The 27,283-nt window shown below is 56.7% G+C and overlaps 1 protein-coding gene across 1 annotated transcript in view; it reads right to left on the reverse strand.

Moving 5' to 3' along the window:
• KMT2D (lysine methyltransferase 2D) overlaps nt 1–27,283 on the reverse strand; it is a 40,368-nt gene that overhangs the window by 8,230 nt on the left and 4,855 nt on the right. The window contains exons 2-47 of the mRNA XM_047065802.1: nt 26,401–26,486; nt 25,764–25,890; nt 25,360–25,583; nt 25,125–25,234; nt 24,791–24,953; nt 24,324–24,489; nt 24,110–24,224; nt 23,813–23,970; nt 23,458–23,603; nt 21,673–23,319; nt 20,475–21,583; nt 19,885–19,998; nt 19,424–19,534; nt 18,681–18,785; nt 17,732–17,913; nt 17,389–17,553; nt 17,187–17,296; nt 17,036–17,083; nt 16,170–16,391; nt 15,818–15,937; nt 15,626–15,730; nt 15,266–15,396; nt 15,035–15,182; nt 14,769–14,834; nt 14,481–14,591; nt 14,138–14,275; nt 13,948–14,032; nt 13,468–13,709; nt 13,296–13,369; nt 13,030–13,080; nt 11,095–12,906; nt 10,808–10,990; nt 10,591–10,727; nt 8,463–10,375; nt 6,721–6,844; nt 6,488–6,572; nt 6,316–6,382; nt 5,981–6,213; nt 3,043–5,880; nt 2,768–2,908; nt 2,477–2,644; nt 2,161–2,320; nt 1,452–1,527; nt 1,100–1,275; nt 872–1,002; nt 71–203 (exon numbers count right to left, since the gene is read on the reverse strand). Coding sequence (XP_046921758.1) covers nt 71–203; nt 872–1,002; nt 1,100–1,275; nt 1,452–1,527; nt 2,161–2,320; nt 2,477–2,644; nt 2,768–2,908; nt 3,043–5,880; nt 5,981–6,213; nt 6,316–6,382; nt 6,488–6,572; nt 6,721–6,844; nt 8,463–10,375; nt 10,591–10,727; nt 10,808–10,990; nt 11,095–12,906; nt 13,030–13,080; nt 13,296–13,369; nt 13,468–13,709; nt 13,948–14,032; nt 14,138–14,275; nt 14,481–14,591; nt 14,769–14,834; nt 15,035–15,182; nt 15,266–15,396; nt 15,626–15,730; nt 15,818–15,937; nt 16,170–16,391; nt 17,036–17,083; nt 17,187–17,296; nt 17,389–17,553; nt 17,732–17,913; nt 18,681–18,785; nt 19,424–19,534; nt 19,885–19,998; nt 20,475–21,583; nt 21,673–23,319; nt 23,458–23,603; nt 23,813–23,970; nt 24,110–24,224; nt 24,324–24,489; nt 24,791–24,953; nt 25,125–25,234; nt 25,360–25,583; nt 25,764–25,890; nt 26,401–26,449 — 14,719 coding nt within the window. The 5' untranslated portion in view covers nt 26,450–26,486. The remainder of the gene's footprint in view (nt 1–70; nt 204–871; nt 1,003–1,099; nt 1,276–1,451; nt 1,528–2,160; nt 2,321–2,476; nt 2,645–2,767; nt 2,909–3,042; nt 5,881–5,980; nt 6,214–6,315; nt 6,383–6,487; nt 6,573–6,720; nt 6,845–8,462; nt 10,376–10,590; nt 10,728–10,807; nt 10,991–11,094; nt 12,907–13,029; nt 13,081–13,295; nt 13,370–13,467; nt 13,710–13,947; nt 14,033–14,137; nt 14,276–14,480; nt 14,592–14,768; nt 14,835–15,034; nt 15,183–15,265; nt 15,397–15,625; nt 15,731–15,817; nt 15,938–16,169; nt 16,392–17,035; nt 17,084–17,186; nt 17,297–17,388; nt 17,554–17,731; nt 17,914–18,680; nt 18,786–19,423; nt 19,535–19,884; nt 19,999–20,474; nt 21,584–21,672; nt 23,320–23,457; nt 23,604–23,812; nt 23,971–24,109; nt 24,225–24,323; nt 24,490–24,790; nt 24,954–25,124; nt 25,235–25,359; nt 25,584–25,763; nt 25,891–26,400; nt 26,487–27,283) is intronic.

Consider the following 27,283-nt stretch of genomic DNA (forward strand, 5'->3'; position numbering starts at 1 on the left):
GGAAGGAAGGGATCAGAACCTCCCACCAGAAGCATTCCCCGCAGGTCCCAAGTTTTCCTGCCACACTCACCAGGGCCCTCGGCTTCCCCCTTCTTAGGCTCAATGCCTGCCCGGGCAGGGCTCTCTGGGAACAGCACCTCATAGGAGTTGGGGATCTTCATGCTCAGCAGCTCTGCCACCGCCACCATCACACCATTCAGGTTCTACCAGGGCAGGGAAGGGGATGGGAGGGCTGTGTCGGCAGTGCGGAGTGAGCACTGTCACCGGTTTGATGGGGACACCCTTCAACACCCAGAAGCCCACTCCCCAAGCAGCCAGTCAGTCCTGCCCTTCTCACACGCTTCCTTCATAGCACCTTTCCGAGACTGCTACGGACATGAATGGGCGCTCCACCAAAAGGGACCAGTGCCAACCGAGTTTAGGAATGACACAGGCTATATCCACGACCTGGAGACTCACGATACACATTAGCAAATTAAAGGATCTGAGGAACCTTGTAGTAAAGAAACTTGTTTTGTGGTTTCAACCGGGATTTCCAATTTTCTTTGACCACAAAACCCCGCCAACATTAACAATAAAATAACAAGAGTTCTACCAAATGTGACTGAAGACATGCTGTCTTACAGCATTTGTCGCGTCATGTGCAACTCTCCTCATTTGTTGACTTGGGTCTACCAATGGACAGGGAGCCCCCCTGAGGGCAGGGACCTCTCATGCTTTATTTACCCTAATCCTGAAGCCTCCGGCCCAGGCACTCACACACAGCAGGTCCTAGTGCATAGTTCTGAGTGACTGAACTTATCCACACAAGCTCCATGGGCTGCCTTCTGACCAGGATCCCCTTGGTCTCCAAGGTACCCCCAGGACACACCTTGGCTGCAGCAGCAGAGACCGTCAGCATGACTGACACCTCACTTCCTTTGCCCTTTTCCCAAGTTGTGACAGGCAGCTTTCCAGGGGCCTCCAGGTCCAGGGCCCCATAAGGTTTGGTATCTGGGAAGACTGAATGAGAGAGGGACCTGTGTAAGCTCTAGCTGCCTCTCTCCCCCCAGCTCGGACAACCCAGCCCTGCCTGGCCCACACCCAGAGCAGCCTCTACCTGGGATACTGGCCCGAGGAATGATGGGGATGACAGGGGAGAGAGCCCGGTCATCCTGCTCCCACCGGCCTGAGCCGAGCTGAGGGAAACGAGGGGCCTCCTCCCCCAGGATACTCTCGGGGGACGAAGCCGGCACAATGCTGTCAGGAGAATCGCTGTCCTCGTCACTCTCCATCCTGTGGGCCAAAAGTAGACATTTGCTGGTACTGCCCTGCAGACTCCCCCTCCCAAATCTAGAAATTAGTCGATGTCATAGCCGGATTTGAAATCTGCCATTGGCCAAAGGAAAGATGAAACAACCTGCCCCGGTCCGGTACTCCCATTCCTCATCCCCATTTCTGGCTGCCCCCACCTGACATCCTCAGTCTGATTGTGAGGGGGTGTAGGCAAGGCAGCCAGCAGGTCTAGACTCTTCACCTCTGAAGTATCTGAAGAGTAGAAAGGGAGAAGAAAAGTCAGGCTGGTGACCAGAGCTGACACAGCTTTCTCCCCCATATTTCAGGCCTAACTAGTATAAGATCTAGCTTAGCTATTACGAACTGCTGTCTACCTACCCACCGACCTACAAATCTGGGGCAGATGAGCTGTATTTATTGAGCCTTTCCTCTATGTCAGGCCCTGGGCTTTGTTTATCATCTTTTAACAACTCCAGCAGAGGAATAATATCACACCTCTTTATAGTGAGGAAATTGGGGCCCACACAAATCAACCGTGTTACTTAGCTGTGCTAACACAACTAAATTAATACAGGAACCTGAATTCAAATCCAGATTTCACTGTAGTTCTATAACCACTCAAGCAGGATTGTTCCTCACCAACAAAAGCCTCATTACCCCTTTCCCTGCCATCTACCTCCTCTGTTGCCTGTTCTCTGGACTCCCTGCTTCCAACTCATCAGCCCTGAAGAGGCCCTTCCTAACCTCAGGTATCCTGTCATATGTGCGCACGGGGCAACATGCAACCATTCCTCTCAAACTGTATGAGAGGGGACACTAACCAACTTGGACCCCCAGCACTAAATCCTACCAGAGAAGGAGAGGCCCACTCTGCTCCTGACTTACCCCTCAGTGTCCCTTCAGTATCCCGGGCAGAGGCAGCATCCTTGGGGTGCTCCCCCAGCTCTTCAGATGGAGTGACGCCATTCACCATCTTCTGCTGCACCGATGGGGGTGGGGTGGGGGGCAGCGACGAGGGTGGTGTCGGCGGGTTACTCAGGTTATTCTGGGGGTGGGGTGGGGTGTTGTGTGCAAGATGGCATAGGGAGACTGATGTAATCTCCTGGCCCCACACGACATCAGCAATTTCCTCATCTTCCATTCCCACCTCCACCTCCCCAAGAACCTCGTCATCCCCAAGAGGTATTGCCGTTTTTCTGACCTTGGTAAGCAGCTGGGAATAGTAGTCAGGGCCCGTGGACAGCGCCCCACTTCCAAAGGCCCCCCTCAGCTGGCATTGCCCATTGACCGGGCAGCCACTGCCGAAGGGAGCAAAGAGGCTAAAATTGGCGGTGATGGTAGGCTCCGTTAAGGGCAGCAGGGACAGCTCCTAAGAGGGGCAAGATGACAAGGTTGGAAACCCACAGTGTGTACATCTCTGCCACCGCACAGCTGGGGGCCAGAGTGCCCCCTATCCTGGGATGGGACCAGGGGGCTGGCTCCTGGGGGTCACCTGTTTCAGCTGTTTCAGCAAGGCCTCGCTGGCCCTGACCCCGTCCTCCTTCCGCAGCTTCTTTCGGGAGCTCACCAACCTGTCGCTTGCCTTCTGTACCCGCTTGGGCTTTGGTGTCAAAGGCTTCCTTGCTGCTGTATCCTAAGCCAGATAAACCCACAGTGAAGGCTGCTGTCTTCCTCAGAGCCCTCGCCTCCTGTTTGAACCAGACATCCTCACGCTGCCCTAGGTTGCAGCCCCAATTCTATCTGCTCCAATCCATCTAAAGTACTCACCTCCTTGTTGCTGGGGGTACCCTGTAGTTTCTGCTCCAGCCCAGCCAGCTTGCTGTCAATGTGCCCGTTGATCTCAGCTCGCAGCCCCTCGGGCCCCCGCCCAGTGCTGAGTTGCACATTCTTTGCCCGTAGAAGCTTCTGCAAGAGCAGATGCCCGGCCTCTGAGCGGGGGCCTGCCAGCAGGAGGTGGTTGCTGGTACCTGGTGCCCCTATTGGCTCCCCGTTGGCCTCCCTCTTCACCGCCTGGGCTCCCAGGGCACATGGCTCTTCCCGAGGCTCCTGCTTGATGCTGAGATGGGGTGGCTCAGGCACTGCCTGCCCATTCACCTGCTCCAGATGAATGCTCTGCTCTGGCTTCTGGGCTTCCACTAGGTTGTCTGGGGGGTCCCAAGGTCCCAGCCCCTTGCCAAAGAAGGTATCTGCAAGCTGGGCAGCAGCAGGTGAGACCCTCCCAGGAGGCAGCTCCAAGGATGGGCCCTGGGGTTTTGGAGTCCCTGGCTGGGTGGGGGTGAGCTGGGCCTCAGAGGGGAGCTGGGATGGGACCAGGGGGCTGGCTCCTGGGGGCTGTGAGGAAGGTCTCTTTGGCTCTTGGGGGCTGGATGGTGGAGGTGTGGGATGGACAGGGCCAACGACTGGTCCTGTGGATAAGGCTCCTTGTGGGGTGGGGAGCCGGGGTGGGCCCTGAGGTCGAAGCCCTGCCCCTAGCTCCTGGAGGGGGCCAGTCTGGGATCCAGGGAAGCCCCCAAGTTGAGGCTGGCGGCCTAGGAGGCCCTGGAGGGGAGAGGGCTGGGCCCCAGGCTCCTGGTAGGGTGGGGCATGGCGCACTGACTGACTCTGCTGCAGCTGCCGCTGCATGAGGAGCGCCTGTAGCTGCTGCTGCTGCTGTGGACTCAAGTGCCGCAGCTGGGGGTTTTTGGCCAGGACTCCTTGGAGCTGTGCTCGAAGCTGACCCACCGTAGGCATGACGCCAGCCCCGGGCAGGCCCTGCCCAGCCTGGGGGACAGGTCCTGATTTGGCAGGCTGTGGCCCTGCATTATTCTGCACTGGCCGCTCTAGTCCAAGGGGCTGTTGGGAACCCAGAAGGTTCTGGGTCATGGTCCCAGGCTGCTCCCCTAAAGGAACAGAGGATTGGGCCAGCAGGTGGGGCATAGATGAGGCCTCAGAAGATGATCCGCTGCCTGCTTGCCCATGGCTTCCCACACCTCCTGTGTGGAGCAAGTTAACTTGCTGCTGCTGTTGCCCTGGGACCCTCAGAGGTGGCTGCAGCTGCACAGGGTTGGGCTGAGGCTGGGCCTGGGGCTGGACAAGCAGGAGCTGTGAGTCCCCGGAGAGCGAAGGCTTTACCTCCCCAGGTTCGGTCGCCACTGACTCAGGTATAGTCCCTATTGCTAACGGCCCTCCCTGATGTGTGGAGGGCCCCTCAGTGGCCTCTGGAGGAAGAGCTGTCTCTACAATGCTTTGTTCCTTGCCCGTCAAGAGGACAGTTGGGCCCAGGGTTCCGGGGTTAGAAAAGTGTTGCACAGGCTTGGCTGGTATGCCAGGGCCAAGGGTCACCTGCTGCTGCTGCTGCTGCTGCTGTTGCTGTTGCTGCTGCTGCTGCTGCTGCTGCTGCTGCTGCTGCTGCTGCTGGGGAGACAATAAAGTTCGACTCTGGTTCAAGAGGCCCATCTGCTGCTGTTGCTGCTGCTGCTGCTGCTGTTGCTGCTGCTGCAATTGTTGTTGCTGTTGCTGCTGCTGCTGTAGCTGCTGCTGCTGTAGTTGCTGTTGTTGTAGTTGTTGCTGCTGCTGCAGCTGCTGCTGTTGTAGCTGCTGCTGCTGCTGTAGCTGCTGTTGTTGCTGCTGTAGCTGCTGCTGCTGCTGTTGTTGCTGCTGTAGCTGCTGCTGCTGAAGCTGCTGCTGCTGTAAGGAAGCCATGGGCTGAGCACTCAGTTTGGGCTGCCCGCTGTGTGGCATCAGGCCCTGCTGAAGATGGGAAAGGCCTGCCATGGATCCCTGCTGTTGGTGCTGTTGCTGCTGCTGCTGCTGGGCTGTGACCAGCCGGTGTCCCATAAGGCCCTGACCCTGCTGTGCCAGCTGGGGGGAACTCAGCACCCGGGACTGGGTAAGAAGTACCTGTCTGTGAGGACCCTGGGGCCCCAAAGCTCCAGGGTGCTGCTGCTGCTGCTGCTGTAACACTGCCACCTGGGCAGGGCCCAGCATGCCCTGGGGCCCCTGGGGTGGTTGCGGGGACAGCTGCTGGACCAAGAGGCCTTGATGGCTACTGGGAGGCAGAAGCCCCGGGGGCTTGGGACCCAGAGCCTGGTTTGCCTGTACCCCCAAGCTCTGCTGCTGTTGCTGCTGGATTGCCACCTGTCCTAGGAGGTGCTGTTGCTGTTGCTGCTGCTGCAATTTCTGGGCTAGTTGCATGCGTTGCTGCTGGAGCTGTAGCTGCCTCTCCTGTAAAAGTCTCGAATCAGGTCCTAGGCCTCGAAGAGCAAGGTTGCCAGGGAAAAAGCCCCCTGAGGGGCCAGCCAAGGCCCCAGTCCCACCAGAATGTTGCTGTTGCTGCTGCTGGGCCAGGGAGGTGTTGAGGAAAGGGCCACCAGGCTGTCCAGGGAGAGCCATGCCCCCTGGGGGCAGGCGAAGACCTGCAGCTTGCCCACCCGGAGGCCCCTGTGGTGGCTGCAGCCCATGGCCAGGGATCAGCTGACCGGGGAGCTTGGTGAGTAGCCGGGGACTCTGGGAAGGGCTGAGGGCCAGCACAGCTGAGTGTTGCTGTTGCTGCTGTTGCTGCTGTTGCTGCTGCTTATTCCGATATTCTGCCATGAGGTTGGTGTGCTCCTTCTGCTGCTTCCGGACCTAACACAGGAGGGTTGGGAGGTGAGCCTGGGGCCTGCCCATCGGAGCCATCCCTGTTCCCTGGGCTCCTGGTTTCTAGGCTGAAGTCTGCTTTCCCTACCTGATCCAGCTGTTTCTGGATCTTGCTCTGCTGCTCTGTAACCAGCTTGAGCTTCTCAGCATCAGCTTCTGGGAACTCACGGCCAGCCTTCTTGGCAGTGCGCTGTTTGGCACACAGAGCCTTCCGGGACTTGCGATGCACACCGATCTGCTCCTCTAGCACCTTCAGCTGCATCTGTAGGAGCTGCTGGGTATGAAACAGCCATTCCTCATACTGCCGCTGGTCAGCCTCATCTGGGAAAGGAAACAGGGTGTCAGGAGCTGCAGAAGGGTGATCCCAATCCCTCTTCCACACACCCCACTCCCTTGCACACTCCTCCCCATCCCCCTACTCACTGATCACTCCCTGGGCAAAGGTGGGTGGATTGGGACGAGGCTGGGAAGGGTCACCAGCACTCCGCTCCTGTGATGAGAGAGACTGCTAAAGGGTCATTGTTCCATACTAGGCCCTAAAAAGGGTGGCCTGATTGTATAGGACACAAGTTCCTACTCCCAACTGATCACTTACCTGGCCACTCCCAGCTGCCACGTGGTTCTGCAGATCACTGCCGGGCCCCCCTGAGAGCCTCTGGGCTAGCAGAGATACTTGCTGCCTGGAGTCCACCAAAGCAAAGGGGATGCACAGGTGATGGGGAAAGTTGAAAGGCAAAGAGGTGGGACAAGTAGGGAAGGGGACCAGGAAGGAGAGGGAAAAGACTGGGAAAGGAAAGAGCCAACCACCCCCCACCTCCCACGTCTTACCTGTTCATACCAGGTGCCACTCCAATGCTGCCCTGAGCCATCACTTTCTTGATGCCTTTCAAAGCCACCATCTTGGCCTTTGCAATGGGATCAATGATATCTTCTGCTGCAAATTTGTCCAGATCTGGAGAGGGGAGAGCCAAGTAAGCTGGACATTGGATTCAATACTCCACTTTGCATCTGCCATTCCTTCCAACACCTTGACCTCCACCAAACCAAGTAGAACAATGGCATGGCAAGAAAGTGTTAGAAAAACTAGGAGCCAGGGAGCCTGGCTGACTCAGCTTTATTATTCACAAGATAGTGGCCCTGTTTTTACTCGCACAGTGCTAAAGGGTACTCAGTAAACATTTGCTGAGCTAATGTATCAACGTCATTTGACTTCTCTGAGCCTCAGTTTCCTCCTCTGACAGACCTTGTGATTCCCTACTCTGCCGACCTCACAGAACTACCATGAGGATCAAATGTAACAAAGACTGTGAGTACACTTTATGACCTAGAAAGCATTCTTCAACAGAAGTACTCTTAGGGCAACTAGTGCAGCCCAAGAACCCTAGATGTGGGCACTGTGCCAAAGTCCTAGATGCCAGTGCTGCTTTGGGCACCACATGCATCACCTACAGCCCATTTCTTGCCTATTCAGGATGCTGGGTTAAAAAGGAGAAATAAGCAACCACCAAAAACTTACATCTTCCTAAAATCCTGCACATTTTATATTTCTCCACTGCTCTCACAACTTCACTCTCCACTTTTTAAAGGACTAACCTGGGGTGCCTGGGTGGCTCAGTCAGTTGAGCGTCCGACTTCGGCTCGGGTCATGATCTCACGGTTCGTGAGCTTAGGCCCCACATCGGGCTCTGTGCTGACAGCTCAGAGCCTGGAGCCTGCTTTGGATTCTGTGTCTCCCTCCCTCTCTCTCTGCCCCTCCCCCACACGTTCTCTCTCTCTCTCTCTCTGCCTCTCAAAAATAAAGAGAATTAAAAAAAAATTTTTTCTTAAAGGACTACCCAAACTCCCTTTCCTCCTATTTTAAGGCCACAAAATAGTCAAGAGGACCAGAGGAGCAGGATTCAAACTCTAGCTGTTAGCTGTATGATCTTGGCAAGTTACTCGCCCTCCATGCCTACTTCCCTAACTGAAGACCCTGGCAGTACCTATTTAATGAGTTTGTTGTGATTCAATTGGACGACGATGGTAAAGTGCTTGGCACACTGCTTAACAAATGTTATCCCAATAAACAGTATTGAATTTGAGATCTTCCTCAATCTGGCCCCTCTTCTCACATCTCCAAAATTAGGGTAGTACCCACTTACCTTCCTCCACGTGGAGTCCACTCTGGCCTAGCCACCTCAATATGGTCTCCAAATGCACTCACCAGCTTCCCCCCACATCATTTCCCACTCAAGGGCCTGTGCCCGCCTGGACTGCTGTTTCCTGCACTACTTCTCTCCAGCTCCCGATCTTCTGGTCTCGCACAGCTACAAAGCCCTTGCCAACCAGGCTTCATGCATTCATTCCATTTGTTCAAGTATCTAACTGCCTGCTCTATGCCAGGCGCCATTCCTCCGTTGGCAAAAGCTACAATGCTTCTGCCTACACTGCTAGTATGGTGTTTAGCCCATGCTCTTTGTGTCCCACCTCCCTCAGCTGGGGATTATCTTAGGTCTCTAGCTCCAGTGTCCATTTGGTGGTAGCAGTGATCACCCCTGAGTAACTAAGCCAGTGCCCCTGGCTCAAGTTACCTGTATCAGGGAAGAAGCTGTTAGCCAGCTGCTGCTGCATGGCCAGCTGCTGAGGTTTCATACACATGGAAGGTGGCATGGTACCCATGGGCTTCTGTGCCAGCACTGGCTGTGGGCTCTGCTGGGGCACCAAGCCTGCCTGCCCCCCGTGCTGCCCACTTAGCATATGTCCTTGACTGGACACCATGGCCATGGATGGGGCCAGGCGCTGCTGGAGGGCATGTGCTGGTGGCTGGGTGGGCATCAGTGGTTGGGCCAAGCCTGGCTGTCGGGAACCCCCAAGTCCTAGGGCAAGCTGCTGTTGGGGCCCAGCCAAACTGGGAGAAGAGCCTTCATGTGTCAAAGACATGGCCTGGGCAGGGCCTGGTGTAGCCAGCAGGGAATGCTGCTGCTGCTGCTGCTGCTGCTGCTGCTGTTGTTGCTGCTGTTGCTGGGCAGGCTGCAGCTGTGCCGAAAGCTGCTGCTTCTTCTGCAGCTCCTTCTTCTCATGCTCCAACAGGTCTTCGATGAGCAAGGGTAACTCACTGGCTACCAGCGAGCTCTCCATCTTGTCCAGCTCATCCCCTGATGTTGCATGTCCACCGGGCAAGGTCAGGGCCCCACTCTCCAGCTCAAACTTTTCCAGCAGGGAGGACCCTCCTGGGCCACTCAGCGGGCTGGATGTCAGCAGGTGAGCTGGTGGTCCTCCTGTGGCCCCAAAGGGGCCCTTCTCAGTTGTGTGCCCACTGCCGGAAAAGGGTCCTGTGCCCATCCGGGTGTCCCGGGTGCCCATCACACTCTGTCCTGGTTTCAGCCCTAGACCTAGGGAAGTGGTGGCAGGTGCTGGCTCTACCTTGGGGGTGGTAATGGCAAACTGGCAAGGGGAAGGGTGGCGCCCACCTTCCTCTACCTTGGGCTTCACCTCAGGGAGCACCGATGCCAGACGGGCCTCAGAGACATCAGCAGCAGGCAGAGGGCGCTCATCAGGGCCCATGGGTCCTGGCTCCACCCCCCGCAGCAGGGCCTCCCGCTCAGCCTTTTCATTGGCCGACTCTACCAGCCTCAGGTGCTCATTGAAGATGTCCTTCTTGTCCCCAGTATCCAGCTCAGGGTCAGTATAGGCCAGCAGATCAAACTCATCCCCATTGAGCAGGTCATCCAGGTGAGGGTCATTGGTCTCCAGGTTTTCCAAGGTGCCCAGCTCATCATCTCCCTTGGCCACATCCACACCCAGGCCCAGGTGAGCAAGCTCCTCATCATCTTCTAGGGCCTTGTGAGCATCAAAGTCATCGTCCAGCTCAGGATCCTCACAGGGTAACTTCCCAGCTTCCAGGGCCAGAGGAGGAGGGCGGCCAAGCTCAGTGCTTGAGGTGGGCCGGCTGACCAGCTCCAAGCCAGTGGGCAGGGAGGGACCTTTGGTGTGGGGCACTGGATGGAGACTACTATTCAATTCAGGGGCCGGAGGTGCTGCGGGTTTCTGTGGGGGAAGGCCTGATACTGCCAGGCCTCGAAGCCCTTCAGGAGCCATTCGGTGGGAGTCCTCACTTACTGGGTAAAAACGGGGTCTCTGAGGGGGGCCCTGCCCAGGAAACGGAGTCCCCCCAGGTCCTAGTCCTTTCTGTACATTGTGCCGCAACTCAATGAACTGGGCAGGACCAGCTGGACCAGGCACTGGCTCTCCAGGGCCAGGGAGGCGGGCGGGAATTCCTGCCAAGGGGGAAGCTAGGGTTTGGCGGCCAAGTTCAGGCCCAGGAGTTGATGGAAAGCGAGTAGACATGGCAAGGCGCATGGAGGTTGCTGTTGCCTGCTGTTGTTGCTGCTGCTGCTGCCACAGTTGTTGCTGCTGCTGCTGCTGCTGCTGCTGCTGCTGTAAGGGCAGGGACCCAGGATAGGGTGCTCGCTGATAGAAGGCTTGGGAGCCTCCCACCAGTTGCCTGGAAGAATATGCGGTAGTCAGTAAGATGAAATCAGGATCAAGTGCTAGAACATGGGCTTAGGGCATTAAGGAAGGATGGAGTTGACACAGTAAGAAGGAATGAGGAAGAAGAGTAAGTGATACTGGACAAGGGTCAGACACAGGAAAACCTGGGGCAACACACAATGGTGGTGAGATCTCCTCCCTTGCTTTACCCTTTGCTTTGGAGCTTACCGGCTGCTCACATCCATAGAGGAAGGGGTGGCTGGTGGAGGTGGCCGGGAGAGTCGGTCATCGCTGGGGAAAGCCCCTGGCCCCATGATGGGGCCACCCAATTTGCTTGGGGGCAGCCCCACAAGGCTACTCTTGTCCTGGGAGAGATGGAGGTGGATGAAGGAGGGGTTACCTTCAGTATCCTGGACCCGCCACCCCTTGCCACCACTCTATCTACCTGGGTCCCAGCAAAGGGAGTCTGGCCTCGATTCAGCTGCTCAAAGGCAGGGCTGCTGGGCTCGGCACCCCAGCTGCCCGGGGGCCCCACTGCTCCTGCAGCTGCTGCAGCTGTTTCCTTCTCTTGCCGCAGGGTGTTGCGCTGGATCTGCTGCCGAATCAGGAGCTCCCGTAGTCGCTGGCGCTGTGCAAAGAACAGAGAAGTGGGGTAAGTCCATTCTACTCCAATCACAGAGCTGGCACAAGAAAAGCAAAGATATGGGGGTTCACTCCAGGATGTCCACCCACCTGCCGCTGCTTCTCCAGTTCTGTCTGGCTGAGGCTGGACATGCCTGGGTCCTGGGTACCTGGAAGTTCAGGTGCTGCCAAAGAGCTACCCAATCCAGCCCCTGGGTCTTCTCGCTTATCGACTGGAGAGGTGATGCCTGCCCGCTGTGAGGCTCCATGCGACAGGTAGGGGAGGGATCCATCCGGTGCAGGTGGTGGTAGGACTGATGGGGGGCGTAGCGGGGACAGCCCAAAGCCCTCTCCTGTGGACCCACTGCTGGATCCCAGGGGGCTGCCTGATGGGTGGAAGTTCCCTGTGGCTACTGCGTAGTTTGTGCTTTGAGGCTTGCCCAAAGTAGGGCCAGGCCCAAAATGGCTGTTGATCCCATGGGGTGGAGGGAGACCAGGCTGAGGGACAGGGGGCTTTAGGGAAGGCTCCCCTACCGCCTGAGGGAAAGTAAAACGCATGGGAGAGGGGGTGCCCACAAATGCACCCGTCCCAGGGGACCGGGCAAAATTGGGGGGCTGCCCACTTGGGACCTTAGCGTGGAGCTCACCTGCCGGTCCCGAGGGCAGGGCTGCTGGGAAGCCCCCAGCCCCCAGTGGAGTGTGGGCTAGAGGCCCAGCCTTGAAGGCAACTTCAGGGGGCTGGGGTCGGGGTGGCTTATGCAAGGGGGCAAATGGGTCACGGGACTGAGGACGTGAGGGTGGACGGGAATAAGGGTCAGGAGACTGGAAGCGAGGGGTAACAGGGGATGGGCAAAAAGCCTCGGCAGACAAAGGACGGGGTGTTAATGGGGACTGCGAGCTGGACTGGGACTGGGGACTGGCAGGTACTCGGGAGAAAGGGTCTGAGGGCAATGAGCGAGGGGGCAGGGCACAGCAGCTTTCAGGGGGTGGGGGTTGGGGCCGAGGGGTCAACGGGGGCTGGGCATAGGGGTCAGGATAGGGGCCAGGGCGAAAGATGTCCGAGTGGCTGGGAGAAGAAGGGGCCAAAGCCTGGGCAGGGGGTGGCTCCTGGGGCCTTAGGCCCAAGCCCGGGCTCTGGGGCTCTACCTGAGATGCCCGAGGGGTCAGGGGGGCTTTAAAGACATCAGGTGCCTTTAACTCCAGGTTGCCCAGGTGGGGGCCTGAGGAAGGTGAGTCAACAAAGCCTAGGTTTGGGGGCCCATAGCTAGGAGAGGATGCCCCAAGCTCTTCCTTCTTCACCTCTAGGGCCTTCCGAGACTCCCCAAAAGGCGGGGGTGACAGCAGGGGCTCGGCAGCCTTGCCTCCCCCTATCCCTGGGCTCTCAGGCACAGCCAGGTTGTCCAGTGAGGGGCAGCGGGGTTTGAGAAAGGGATCGGGTGTGGAGGGCTGGTGCCGGGGGGTGCCGGGTGGGGTAGTGTGGAATTCCCCTGGCTGGCCAGTCCCAGGACGAGATGAGGCGCCCAGCGTCAGGGGCTGCGCAGGGGCCCCAGTTGGACTAGGATAGGGAGGATAAGTAGGTGGTGCCGTGGGGAAGCGGGGCTCCAGAGCGTAGGCGGGGGCCAGTCCAAAGGGGTCCTGCGAAGGCACTTGGGCGGGCACCTGGGGTGGGAGCTTGAGGAAGAGCTCACCGGGCGAGTCGGGGCCGGGCACTGTGCCCGCCGGCGGCTTCAGGAACCCGTCCGCAGAGGTAGACAAGCCGGCGGGGGTAGTGGGGCTGCCAATGAAAATGGTGGGGGCAGCAGCGGGGGGCGGACTGCCCAGTGCCCCTGGCTGGGGGGGAATGCGAAGATGTAGGGCCGGTCGGTCAGTCTTACGGGCCATGTCGCCCACCTTGGTCTGCTTGTTGATCTGGCTCTCAGCCTGCTACAGGGGGAGACCAGGCACAGAGCAGTCAGGCTGCTGTGGCAAGCCCTATGTCCCCCACACCCTCAAGAGGCCCCCAGCTATAGGATCTGGATGGCACGACCCAGCCTGGCCCCCACTCACCTTTTGCACCTTGTTGATGCGGTGAGCTGCCCGGTTATCTTTGGCCTTTTGCTGAGGGATACAGGGATACAGGACACAGCCTTAGGCCTAGGGCTCAGTTTCATGCCCAGCCCCCATCCCTCACGTCACTCACTCCCTACCCAGAAGGTGATCCCTTCTGGCCCAGTTGCTTTGGGAGTGGGTAATGGAAAGAACGGAGGTGAAATTTCCCCAAAACACCCTCGAGTCCCAGTTCCCACCCTGACCTAGGCTCTCTTCCGGCTCACCAGGTAGGGGGCTTTGTCAGTAGCTGGAACTTTTCTCCAGAGCTTCATGATTTGTTTGCAACGGCTAGACCAGTCTGGAGGGCAGAGGTATTTCGTTAGAGGAAACTTGGCAGGTGACCCCTGTGCCCACCACATTCCCAGGTTGTTTCCCTTGCCTCGGTTCCATGGGTACCTGGGTAATCTTGCTTGAGATTGGGAAAGTTAATGTTGGCATAGAGCACAGGTGAGATGGTGGAGAGCTGGCCCAACTCCTCATCCTTCTCCCAACGCTGAAGGCTCCGCTGGTTATAGGAGAGCCCGTCGCCCTCTCCCTCCGTGGTGGGGGTGGTGGGGGTGGAGGGCGTGGTGCCCCCTGAGCCTGTCCAGGGGCTGTCTGGCTCACCGGGTTCCGGGCTAAAGAAGCCCCCGCGCTCCCTGGGGCGCAGGGGCAGAGAGTCACGGAGGGCAAGGAAGCCAAGCCCCACCCCAGACAAACTGCCTAGAGTTCCCAGGCCACTGCCCTGCCCCCATAAGGAGGGCCACTAACAAAGGAGCAGAGACAAGCGTTTCTACAGCAGCACCCCGGAGTCCAAGGTCCCCTCCCTTGGCGTGGCCCCAGTGGGAGGGAAGGGACAGCAGGGACTGTCCACAGACGTTAAGCATAGATACCAACCTAGAATCCAGGAATGGGGACTGGCAGAGGCCCGGGTAGGAGTCCATTGGGCTGCTGGAGGGGAGATTGCCCAAAGGGAGTCCACCTACAAGAGGCACAGGATCAGAGAACGAGAGCAAGAGGCCCATCCTGGGGGTGAGCTTGGCCAAATCTGGACACCCAGTCTTGATGCCACTGCCATCCGTATCACCTTGAAGAAAGGGCCTCTGCAGCGGTGTACGGCTGCCGTCCGAGCCGGGGGTTCCACAACCCAGGTGCTGCTCTCGTTCAGAACCCAGAACATCCTTGAAGAGCTGCTGCAGGTCTTTAGATTCCATCTTGGGCAGTTCTGTGGGGGGTTGATGAAGGATGCCGCTAAGGAAGACTGGGGATTTGACGGGACACTGCAGGGCCACAAATGGCCATGGCCAGGGAAGGTGCCCAGGACTCCCCACCAAAGAAGCTGGCTGTGCAGATGGCAGTCCCATAGGTAGGACCTTCTCCTTCTCCCACAGAGGACCCTTACACACGACAAGTGTGGGCCACAGCCTCACCTTCAGTGGGAATCCTATCTAAGTCAGAGCTAAGCATCCCTTCACCCGGAGTGCCTGGCTTCTCGGGGTCACTGGGCACTGGGGATGCCTTTATGCCTCCATCCTCAGGTCCTGCAATTGCCAAGAGAAACCCGTCAACCAAGGACAGTGCAGAGGCACCACACTAGCCACCCTGGACCCCAGAGGGCACGAAACAGTTTCCAGCCACCAACCAGATGGTGCTCAGGGGCAAAACATGTTGACAGAAGCAAAACCAAGAGAAGACACAGTCCTCCCAGCAGCCCTCACCTGGTGTATCTGCTTTGCCCTCCAGGCCACGGGATTCTTCATCTGCAACATCTGGAGCATCATCTCCTATGAGCAACAGTCCCCACTCTAGTCAGAGATGCCCTACACTTGATGCCCAGAATGGGCCCCCAGCTCCACAGGCCAGGGCCTTGGCCCACCCTCAATTCTGGGAGGCCAGCCTGTCCCCCACCAAATCCCCTCACCAGCCTCTAAGCACAGAGGGGAAGTTGGATCCTTTCAGACCACCTCACCCCCACATAACTGACCTTTCTGTGACGTGGGGAGCTCCTTCCTATCTGAGCCACTATCCCCCTTGGCTTTTGGGGCTCCTAGTCCAAAACTGGGCCGGCCCACGCCAACGGCAAAAAGGGCCTTCCGGCTCAGGTCCAGCAGCTCCTTCCCAAAGAAGGCTTCCTGCAGGAGGAGTAAGAGAAATAGGCCTCTTCATGCTCCGCAGGGCAGACACACCGTCACCCTGCAGAGAGCCAAAGACCCACCTGCAGATAAGCAGGAAACATGTCTTCCAGTTTGCTCTTCTTGCGCCCACGCCGCTGCTGCTTCTTCTTCTCATCCCCATCAGCTAAGCTCTGGTCCACGGGGCCCTCTGCAGGTAGGTCTGCAGGCATCACTGGGGACAGAAGGGGAGGTGTCAGCCCCTCTCAGGGGACACTGGGCATGCTGCTCCCAACTCACTCAAGGGACACTTTCTGCCCACTCTCTCCCCAGCACCAATTGGGCCCACCACCCTCGTGGCCCTATGAGTGAGCCCTCACCTCCCAGGCCTCCCTGGCAGTGCCCCATAGGTCCTGGAATCCCCACCTTCTCCCAGGCCCCACTGGAGCCCTCACCCGTCTCACCCTCGTCGGGCTGCCCATCCCCACTCAACACCTCCGCCTGTGCAGCAGGCCCCTTTTTCACACGTGTGTGGGATTTCCGCTGTCGCACCATGAAACCACCAATGCCTAGGAAGAGGGAGAATGAGACTGAGAAGCTGCCGGGGACCTGGTGAACTGTCCCTCACCACCCACCTCCCCATTCCAGGGCCTCACCAGGCCGATAGGGTTTGCGTTTGCGTTTCTTGCTTTCCTCGGTCTCCTCTCTGCCAGGCTCTATATCAGGGCTGATAGGCCCCTCCAGTTTCATTTCGCATTCCATGTGCTCCACGCCACCTGTGTACGGAGACGAGAGAGAGAGGGAGGAAGATCAGAAGCATGCGCCCTTTTAAGCTCGTCATCCTGCTATCCGAGAACAGAGAGCCCAGTGCTTTGCCACAGAGCCATCTGGACAAGCCCAACCGTGGTTTGAGGGGGACTGGGAGTGGCACTGCTGCCCCATCCAATGCCCCACTCTCACGGGAGTGCTCCCACTACTTGGGCACTCCCTGAGATTCCCCAGCCTGACCTTCACCCTTGAGCAGCTCGTCAGCATCCAGGTCCCCATCCTTCTTGTCATCAGGGCCAAGGGCATCTGAGGGCTCAGAACCCTCTAGCCCTGCCTCCCCTGGGAGGCCAAGCCGTCCTCGCCGCTGGCGCCGCTTGTGCAGGGGTGACATGGTCAGGTTACGCAGCACGGCCATGCCAGTTTCTGTCAGCCACACACCCTCAAAGCGAAAGTATTGAGGCTCTGCACAAAGGAGAAGAGCACGTAGCCCCTGGATGGAGGCCCCAGAGAAACCGGAACTCCAAGTTTCAGCCTAAGTCCCCAGCTGGGACAAAAGCAGCAAAAGATGGACCGAGGTGAACACTGGGGAGGGAGGGCTGGAGGGGACAGGCCACGAGTGGGTGCTAGCTGAGGCCTGAGTTCTCCATCAGTGACCCAGAGGGGTTCACAGAGACCGCTACTACAGAAGCCTGACTTTGCTCAGGACTCACACTAGTTCACCCAAAGAATTCTCTAGCTACCCAGGCCTAAGAAGGCCCCTACTGGCCAATGCCAGCATACAGTGCCCACATCATGATGGAGGAGAGGCCCCTTCACTGAGGCCCCCTTCACTGAGAAGAAAAATCTGTGTTCTGTGCTCTCTGGAGATGAGATTCTGCAAAGGCCACGTTGCCTAGTGGAATGAACTCTGCCTGGGAAAATGGAGGCCTTGGTTCTCGTTATAACTTTACCACTAACCTACTGGGGGTGACCTTGAGCAGGCCACTCAACCTCTGAGGATCTTAGTTTCCTCCTCTGAAAATGAGGAGATGAAGTTGGGTTGGAGCTGGACTAGACAGCGTCTAAGGTCTCTTCCAGACTTGGCATTCGGGATTTCTGTGACTCACCTGGCTCTTTCACCTTCATAGGCACCAACTCTGGAGGAGCAACAGGCGCTATGGAAGAGACGGGCAAACCAAGGCAGCTTGAGGCCCTGTCCCAAAGTAAGACAGCCCTGCCCTGACCCCTGCTCCCCTCTCCCCAGCACCTGGTACTCACCAGCAGGCTTTACCACATAAGGCTGGCAGGAGACACAGTCAAAGCCCTCGTCGGCCGCCTGTTCCACGTCATCCTCCGTGAAGAGGCTCTCGCAGCCAGCATGCATCCACCTGGAAGAAGGGAAACAGGAAGAAATAAACCCAGACAGTGCAAAGCTAAGAACAGGGAAGAGGAGACCCATATAAGGGGAGGACACCCTCACCGTTCACAGTGGCGGCACTGGATTAGGAGGTCCTCTTCCACATATGGGGCATGACAGATAGGGCAGGTCACCAGGCTAGCGCAGGGCCCGCAGTGTGTGTAACTATTCTGCCATTCACAGTGGAAGCCAGGGGAGGCAGCCCCACACTGCATACAAGACACACACCTGGTGGGGGCAGAAAGACAGACCCTCAGTACCTAGCCTCCCCAAGGCATCCAGAGACGTCTTCATTGAGAAGCAAGCAGCCAGCCCAGCCTTCTAAACCCAGCCTCTGTCACGTCAGCAACATTGCATCCCTCCAACATCTCCTGCCCAGGCCGCTCAAGATCCCAGGTCTCCCTACCATTTGCACTTCCAGCCACCCTTGGGCACGGTGAGCAGTGGCGGGTCCAGGCAGTATGTGTGGTAGCTAATGTCACAGTCATCACAGAGCAGGAGGCGTGAGGGGTCCGAGGCCTGGCCGCACACCTCACACACGATGCACTCCACACAACGCCAGCCCTTTAGCAGCATCACCTTGGTGATCTGGGGCAGAAGACGGCAATTCTTCAGGGTGTGACGTACAGGAGAGGGAAGACTTCTTAGGGGAGGGTGGGACTTACGTGGGTAGGACTGGAGGACCTCAGTGCTCAGGCCAGACCTCCATCTGAACACAGGAAGGCTACGCAGAGCACCTCCATCCCCAAAAGTAGTGACTCTAAACTTAGGCTCCCAGGGATCTCTGCTGATCAGAGAATGGCCTCACCCAGCCACTACCTCATTACGATCTTTTACTAGCCAAGTCCCCAAAAGACTGTGGATAGAATTAGGTTGTATCTCCCCCAACATTTCTTGAACATTTAGAACCTGCTATTGCTACAAATTAGTGAATGTCAGCAGTGAGTTCTAAATCAGCATTAATGAAAACCCCAAAACAAGTGACCACACTTGGGTCAAAAACACTGCTTTCTCTTTGCAGACTTGTGCTTATGATTTTGATTTTATATTTTATCTCCAGGCCATGTAAAGTTTTCACAACTCAGACGATGGATTAAATTATACCAATCATGATCTACGACAAAGAAACTTAATAAAGACCGCCATGATTTCCAAAGTACTTTGCCCCAAGATGAGTTTGTAACCACTAGTGACTGACAAGTAACTTCCATGACCAATGGCCATTTTAAGCAAACAATATCAATTATACTCAAATTAAAATTTTTTAAATAAAGTAGTGTGACCAGAACAGGGGCCTAATGTAAGAAATAACTGACCCCATTTCCCAGTCCAGGCCTCTTGGGCCTTGAACTCACCTTGCTGTTGACACAATAAGGGTGATAGCACTGAGAACACTGGGAACAGGCGAGGAGGTGGCCCTCTGCTCCCCGTCCAAAGCTGCCACATACCACGCACATGTCCTAGAGAAACACAGAGAAACCTGAATGTCCAACCTGGCCTCTTCAATCTCACTCAGTCCCAGCAACCAACTACAACACTAATCTGAAAGGGGGGAGTCAAGGAACCAAAAACCCACCCCCCCCCCATTGTCAGGACACTTAGCTATCACGGGCCTGTTCCTTCCTATCATGCCTTGCTCATCTGACCAGGGAATCTGAATTGGTACATCCTGACATGGGTAAAAGGAAGGAGAAGTGAAAGGAAGGTAAGAAGGATAAAGACTGCTCAGGATGAGAGAGTAACATATCTGACAAAATTCTATCAGCTTTGAGATGATTCAGGTGGGAACATACATTAAACTTCCCAGGCTATAAGCTTCAATAGGGCAGAGATCATTTCTGCCTTTTTTACGGCTATACCCCTTGCTCCTAGCTCACTGCCCAGCCCAGAGGAGACACTAAAGAGAAATTTGATGGATGGACAAACAAACGAACATGATCCTGATTCACTGTGTTTTCTCATTAGCTGGGTATCCCCAGAAGCAGGTCCTCAGTTTGGTCTTCCCCATTTACCCTCCCACCAAAATATGCCCAGCCAACATTGGGTCTGCCAGGTCTCAGTGCTGAGGATGGAACTATACCACAGGCAAGTACAGTACCTGCATTAGGACAAACTTGTCTGTGTTGGAGAAGAGAACCACAGTATTTTGCATGGTGTCGTCATCGTCGTCTTCTTCCTCTTTGCTGGGAGAGCTATCGATATCAGCAACCTTACAGGCAGAGAGTTGTGGCAAGTGAGGCAGCTAAATCTGCCCCCACTAAGCCGCTCTCCTCTTTGGTGCTGGGGGGAAGGAGGCGTGAACCCCTGGCTAAGATGAAGGCCAGGAGCCAGGACTAAGAAGCAGAAGAACACCCCAGCTCCCAAACTTGGCCTCAGCCCAACAGCAGAGATTTCAGAGAAGCCTGGGGGCCAGGTGGACAGAAGCACAGACATAGCTGGACAGGCCCTAGGCTAGCAAGCAGGTAGGTGAGCGTGCAGGGGACTGGCAGGATTTAAAGGGTGTTTAATCTTGAAAGGGCCAGCTGAAGCATGTTTGGGAAATGGGAAGCCTCTCCTTACTACCAGAGTCTCAATGGAAGAAGTAGTTGATTTTAGCCGGGCCCGTCCTCTCCCGCGTCCTCCATGTGCTCCTCCACGTGGCCGGCGTCTTCCTGGGAAACTACTGCTGCGACCCTAAGTGAGGGAAGAGGACGATTACAACAGCAAGTCAGGAGTTTGTAATCCTGTAGTGTACTGGGTCTACAGCCTCAGGGGGGAAGGGAAGAGATGAACGGACAGAGCATGACAGGTGATAAGGCCCAGGAATCCTACTCAGGGCAGGGGAAAAGCCAAGCTCTCCGTGACAGGTAGATAGCTTCAGCTCAAACCATGCCCCCATCCCAAGGAGAAAGTGACCAACACGGCACAATGAGAAAAACACTGGCTAGAGAGACCTGACTTTCTAGTCCTCATTCTCTTACTGGGTAACTACGAACCCGGGCACTTCACTTCCCTACGTATCAGTATTTCCCTTAACAAAGAGGATGAATAAAGGATCCCTGAAGAGTCTAGGATTCAGTAAACCAGGTAGAAAGCTATCCGTGACATAGGATCACACATCTGACACTGACATCACATTGACCACAACCAGTGGCTGGATGGCCTCTCACCTGTTTGATGCGGGAACGAGCTGGGGAGCTGCGCCGCCTCCCCTTGTCCCCCTCAGCTTTGCCTCCGCCAATAGCTGTCCCAGCATCACACAGTAGCGAGTCGTCAGTCTCTGGCAGCGAGTCAGTACAGAGTCGCAGGGAGCCCTCATCTCGGGCTGGACTAACGTCTGTAGATACCCCCAGCTCCATGGACAAGGAGCCGCCCCCTTCGGGGTCGGGAGAGCCTAGCAGGGGCTCGGAGCCAGGAAAACTGGCACTGGCATCACCCTGGCTCAGATTGGAGATCTCATTAACGATGTCGGATTTGATGAGAGTGGGTGGGGTAGGGGCCACTGGTGCACGTGGCTCCTCTTGCTCTTCACAGGGTGAACTCTGCCCTGCCTGCTTGCATTCTGGGCCATAGACCTCCATAGGGGTCACAGGGGCCAGCTCCTCGGGGTCCAGGAGCACAGGGGAACCCTTAAGTTCACTAGCCAAACTGCCAGGGGTCTGTCCAGCCTCTGGCTGTGAACCAGGAGTGTCAGTCCCATCCAGAGGGGCTGTATCTTCCCCCAGACCGGAGAAGTCATCCAGAGCTGGGGCAGGACTAGGTGCAGGGCAGGAAAGGTTACCCATGGGGGAGGGGAGAGGACTAGTAGGGCTGGGTTCCAAGGCTGGGCACTCAGGTTCTGGGACTTTCTCAGTCTCCATCTCATGTGGCTCAGCCTCATCTGAGACCTCCACTGCCTTCTCCATGGGACTCAGTGGGGAGGGAATGGACAGTGGCAGAGCAGGAGGAGAGCACTGGGAAGGAGGGGAGTTTTGGGGAGGCAGGGAATGCTGCAGGAGTGGAGAACACTGAGGGGGAAGGGGTTCCATCAGGATGGGAGAAGCTGGTCCCATTGGGGAGCCTGGAGATGGGGGAAGGATCATAGGAGGTACAGGCTCAGGGTCAGTGCAGTTAGCTTCTGGTGGAGGGCTGATGGGTGTCTCTAGGATGGGGGCAGCCAATGGCGACTCAGGATCACTGTCCCCTTTGGCACCAAAGGGGTATTCTAACTCCCCCAAAGGAGACAGGGCCGGCGGGGCCACAGCTGTAATAATGGGTGAGAGTGGAGGAGGAAGAGGATCTGGAAATAGAAAAAGGGAGGCTCTTAGATTAGATGCACCATAAAGAATTAAGACTGTCCCAGACAAAGGGGGACTAACATCCCCTTACCTGGTGGCATCAGCTGAGGTGACAAGGATGGCTCCCCGGATGGGGACAACGGCAACTCCTCAGGTAGAGGGGACAGAGGTGGTTCCCCAGGCTCAGACAGGGCCGGCTCTCCAAGCAAGGGGGATAAAGGTGGCTCCCCAGGTGGGAGGAACAAGGGCAATTCCTCAGGTGCAGGGCATAGGCCTGGCTCCTCAGGGGGCTCTTCAGGTCGAGGGGACAGGCGCGGTTCCTCAGGCTGGGGGGACAAGCGCAACTCCTCAGGCCGGGGGGACAGGGGCGGCTCCTCAGGCTGGGGGGACAGGCGCGGCTCCTCAGGCCCGGGGGACAGGCGTAGCTCCTCAGGCACGGGGGACAGCTGCGGCTCCTCAGGCAGGGGGGACAGGCATGGCTCCTCAGGCTGGGGGGACAGGCGTGGCTCCTCAGGCCGGGGGGACAGGCGTGGCTCCTCAGGCCGGGGGGACAGACAGGGCTCCTCAGGCCGGGAAGACAGACACAGCTCCTCAGGGGCAGGGGACAGGCATGGCTTCTCAGGCCGGGGGGACAGATGTGGCTCCTCAAGCGGAGGGGATAAATGCAGCTTCTCAGGCGCAGGGGATAGGCGCGGTTCCTCAAGTGCGGGGGACAGGCGCGGCTCCTCAGGCCGGGGGGACAGACAGGGCTCCTCAGGCCGAGGGGACAGGCGCGGCTCCTCAGGCCGAGGGGACAGGCGCGGCTCCTCAGGCCGAGGGGACAGGCACAGCTCCTCAGGTCGGGGGCAGAGTTGTGGCTCCTCAGGCAGTGGCAACAAGGATGACTCCTCTAGCGGTAGGGTCATGAGCAGCTCCTCCGGGGGCGGAGAAGCAGGTGAGTCTTCGGGTGGTGGGGAAGCGGGTGAGTCCTCAGGCGGCGGGAATAGGCGTGAAGCCTCAGGTGGAGGAGACGTGGGCGACTCCTCGGGCGGTGGGGACAGGGGAGATTCCTCAGGCGGTGGGGACAGGCGTGACACCTCAGGCAGGGGGGATAGGCATGATACCTCAGGCGGGGGGGACATAGGCGAGTCTTCAGGTGGTGGGGACATGGGCGAGTCCTCGGGTGGTGGGGACAGACGTGATGCCTCTGGTGGTGGGGAGAGAGGAGACTCCTCTGGTGGAGGGGATAGGGGTGATTCTTCAAATGGTGGGAACAGACGAGATGCCTCAGGTGGTGGAGACATGGGTGATTCTTCAGGTGGAGGGGACATAGGTGACTCCTCAGGTGGTGGAGACAGGCGAGATGCTTCAGGAGGTGGGGAAGTAGGCAACTCCTCAGGTGGGGGAGACAGGGGAGACTCTTCAAATGGTGGGGACAGGGGTGATGCTTCAGGCGGTGGAGACAGGGGTGTCTCGAGTGGGGGAGATGGGGGGGACTCCTCTGGTGGAGAGAACGGTGACTCCTCCAGTGGAGAAAAGGGTGATGACTCAGGTGGAGGAGACAGAGGAGACTCCTCAGGCGGTGGAGAGAGGGGTGATTCCTCAGGTGGTGGGGACAGGCGCGATGCCTCAGGCGGCGGGGATGTGGGCGATTCCTCAGGTGGTGGGGACAGGGGCGACTCCTCAGGTGGGGGCAGCAGTGGCATCTCCTCATTTAGGGGGGCCTCCAACTGGGGCTCAAGTTGGGCCCCTGCTCTCCCTGCAGACATAACACACTATGCTCCCACCTAGCCCAGCTCTACTCCATCAAAAGTACAGGGTTTAAGGCAAAGCAGAAACTGTCCCTTGTCACAGAACAGACAGGAATTATTTTCAGGAACCCTCAAACCCTACTCACCTAGTGGTTTGGCTTCACATTGCAGGGGCCCCGGTTCCTTGGGTTGCATAGAGGTCACGTGCCCACCCTTTGGCTGCCCTTGGCATGCAACGTACAGAGCTTCGGGCTCATCAGTGGGGGTATCACCAGGCTCTGGGGGTGAGAACCTGCAGAGGGTACAGGGGAGCAGGCACCAGGGCTCTCATCAGCTATCAGCTCCTAGACAGCGTGCTGAGGTGAGGCACGAATGCTACGGATCGTACTGCCCACCTTGGGGCTCCTCTCTCAAAGTCGACTTCCTTTAACACGGCCCCTGCCAGTCTCAATACCTCCAAATTGCGTAACTTCCCAATCTCCTTCAGTCCATGTTACTTACCTGCTACAGACAGGGGGATGCTGCTCAGCCACAGAACTGACAGGCTGTCCTCCTTGGGCTTTGTGACAGCGGTGACAGAGCGAGTAATTCTCAAACCACTCAGAGTTGGGATTCAGCTCTGCTGAGCCTGCCCCACAGGCCCGGCATACCCGGCATGCCTAGGGGAAGTAAGCAGGCAAAACAGGCACTAGTCAGAGAGCAGACTGGAGGAGAGCACAGGACTCATCACAATGGGGAAATGAGATGTGATAGGTGGTAGAATTAGGGAGAGTAAGGCAGAATCAGAGGGATAATCACCTTGCACTTCCAAGAGTGAGCAGGCAGTTCCTCCATTGGTGGTTTTAGGCAGAAGGTGTGGTATCCTTTGTCACACGTCTCACAGACCAACATCTTAGAGTCATTCCCAGGTTTCCTGCAGGCACATAGGGCACATAACAGATCCTTCCTGCCCTCATTTTCAACCCTAACCTGTGCTTCACCTAAGGCTTCTCTCTTGCCCTCCTATTCTTACCTGCAGGCTTGGCACACTTTGCATTCAGGGCACTGCCAGCCAGCACGTTTGCGGGCAGTCAGAGCAGTGTCCAGGCAGGCCCCATGATAGTGATGCCCACAGCTGGTACAGAAGAACAGGTCACACAATTCCCCTGGTCCCTCACATACTGCACAACGAGCCTCCTCTAGCGTGGGAAGAGACAAAGAAGATGGGTCAGCTATGGATTCCTTGCAGGACTCAGCACAGTGCTCTCTACGTAACAGGCATTCCATAGACACAGAACGAACAAACAACAAATAGTTACTGGGTATTTGCCCAATATACGGGAGACACTCTTCTAGGCGCTGCAGACACCGTGGTAAACAAGGAGAAGTCCCTGTGCTCACAAAGTTCACATCTCTTTTAGTGGGGCATAAGTTCACACAAAAACCCCAGGCACACTTGGCCCCTTATTTGCCCTGTGTCCAGAGGGTAGGACTTCTTACCCAGATGTGCAGCCCCCTCACTGTGCTCCGGGCATAGCAGCTGCAGTGTTTTCATGGATAAGAAGGAACCGCTGGCAGTCGCACAGGGGAAGTGGTAAAGCCGTGGACATCCGGGTGACCGGCAAGGGATGGAGGCACCGCGCCTGGTGCAGTGGGAACAGCGCTGCCAGGGTGGAGACAAAGTGTCAGTGCTAGCCGCTCTCCCCAGAGCAATAGGTCAGGCACTGGCTCTGCCTCCGTCTAACCACTGCCCTTCTCATTCTAGCCTCTCAGAAGCCCACCAGCCCTGCTCGCTCTACCCTGTGCCTATGCAATCCCTTGGCCCCAGCCCCACCTGTGAGATCCCTGAGAAGATGGCCTTGTCCACACCACATAGTTCTGGGCCCTCCTGCCCCCATACGCCTGCCGACCACGCAGCACACCAATGGTGAGCCCAGCAGGACCCTTTATAATGGAAAAGGATGAACAGAAAGGAAAGAGTTAGCAGAAAGGTAATGACTGGCTCAGGACCACCCAGTCCCTACCCCCTTTTCCTGCCCAAGTCAGCTACCCCACCTCTCCTCACTTACCGCCAGGTTCTCCTAGGTGGGCAGGTGTCAGGCCCTCAGGGAAACCAATCTGTGACAGGTCCTCACAGGGCAGCAGTGCCTCGTTGGGCCCTGGATTCCCCCCAGGGGACGCCACTGGACACTGGGGCCAGTCAAATGGCAACTCAAAGCGCCGTAGCTCCCGCTGCCCATGTAGACTGGGCTCCCCGCAGTTACAGAGAGCACAACGCCGCACCGGACCCCCACTGTGGACACACAAGTGTTAGTACCATGCTGGACCGCTGCCCAAAGGCACCCCTAACATCCCCATGATTTGGCATGCCTATGATTCCCAAACACTCATCTTCCTAAATCTTCCTCCTTGAAAGTCCAGACTCTCAAATCAAATCTTTGTGTGGCTTTACATCCTCATTTCCCCAAGTTACCTGCAGTCCTGGGGAGGCTCCTGAAGCCTAGAACCTCCAGAACTGGGCACAGAGACCTCCCCCACATGTGGGTTGGGAAGGTCTGGCTCAGTGGTGCCTGACTCCTCAGAGGCTGCAGGTCCATCAGCTGAATGAACAGAGAAGCAAGCATCAGCCATCATCTTCTATATAGTACTAGTCTAGGCAAACCATAAGAGACTCTTAAATGCACAGAATAAACTGGGGGTTGATGGAGGAGAGGTGGGGGGGCAGGGATGGGCTAAATGGGTGATGGGCATTAAAGAGGGCGGTTGTTGGGATGAGCACTAGGTGTCATATGTAAATAACGAATCACTAATTTCTACTCCTGGAACCGATACTACAATGTATGTTAACTAACTTAAATTAAATAAATAAATAAATAAATAAATAAATAAATAAATAAAAATACTAGTCCACTGATCAGACCCATGAGATTAACCAAAACCCTTGGTGAATTACAGTGATGGCAATTTGACTTTTGCTCCAAAGAACAAAGTCCTTCAATTACCTGTCTATTAGACAGACTTAGCTCCTGTCTTTGTGCCAGGGCCAGAAATCTAAGGTTGCCTGGGAAGGGCAGAAAGCTGCCAGCAAACCCAGAATTTGCCCTACTCACCTGCCGGTTCTGAATCTTTATCCTCACCAGGCGGCTTCTGGCTGTCCATCCCTCTCTCCGACTGGGCAGGGCCCTCTCGGGGAGACCTGTCAGAGCAGAAAGAAAGATCTACATGTCTAGTAAGTCTCCCCACTAAACACTTTCCCTAGCATCCTAGGAGGAAGGCAGCTATTGGTAACTACTTTATAGAAAGCAGAGCAAAGCCATACCTACAAACTCCTGTTCTAATGACAAGGAAAAATTTTCTCCCTAACCCTTACCCACTGCCTACTTCCTCCCCAGATAAACACATACCCTATTCTCCCGCTCTGGATTCTCAGGAGGTCCTCTCCCCTTTCCCACTTCCTACCTCCTGTGTCAGAGTTCCCAGGGCAAGAGCATCCAACTAGAAGCACATCCAAGCTATATCTAGTACTGCCCTTTGCTTCATGTCTGAGTTCTTGGTTTCTGGTGTGCCCTATTCCCTGGCCTTTTTCTTCAGATCTCAAGTCATCTACCATCCCAGAGGTACATCAGTGCCAACCCAGGGGTAGCCATAACCCAAGAAGTCTGAATCCAGTCAAAATCCTCTCCCAGAGACAGAGTCTGGGGTCTTACAGGGTATAGAATACATTACTGGGACTAAAGCCTAGCTATGGATGGATCTCCTCCACTTCCACCAGTTTCAAACAGGAGATCCCAAACACAAAAGAAGAAACTCCCCAATTTCTACCCACGGCCCATCCAAATCCAGCTCAGGCCCCCTCCCATCCCCCCTCCCCTGCTGTGACTGAGCTCAGGATCTCACCCAGCCTGAAGGCCTCAGGTCGTTGCCCTTAGCAACACTAACTGCCCTTCCTCCTCAGAGGTCCCTAGTAGTTAACAGAAGTGGGCCTTAAGAGTT

The sequence above is a fragment of the Lynx rufus genome, unplaced genomic scaffold (assembly GCF_022079265.1).
Source record: "Lynx rufus isolate CCGP_SWC_20201006 ecotype Redwood Valley unplaced genomic scaffold, mLynRuf1.p SCAF_7, whole genome shotgun sequence".
NCBI classification, from domain to species: Eukaryota; Metazoa; Chordata; class Mammalia; order Carnivora; family Felidae; genus Lynx; species Lynx rufus.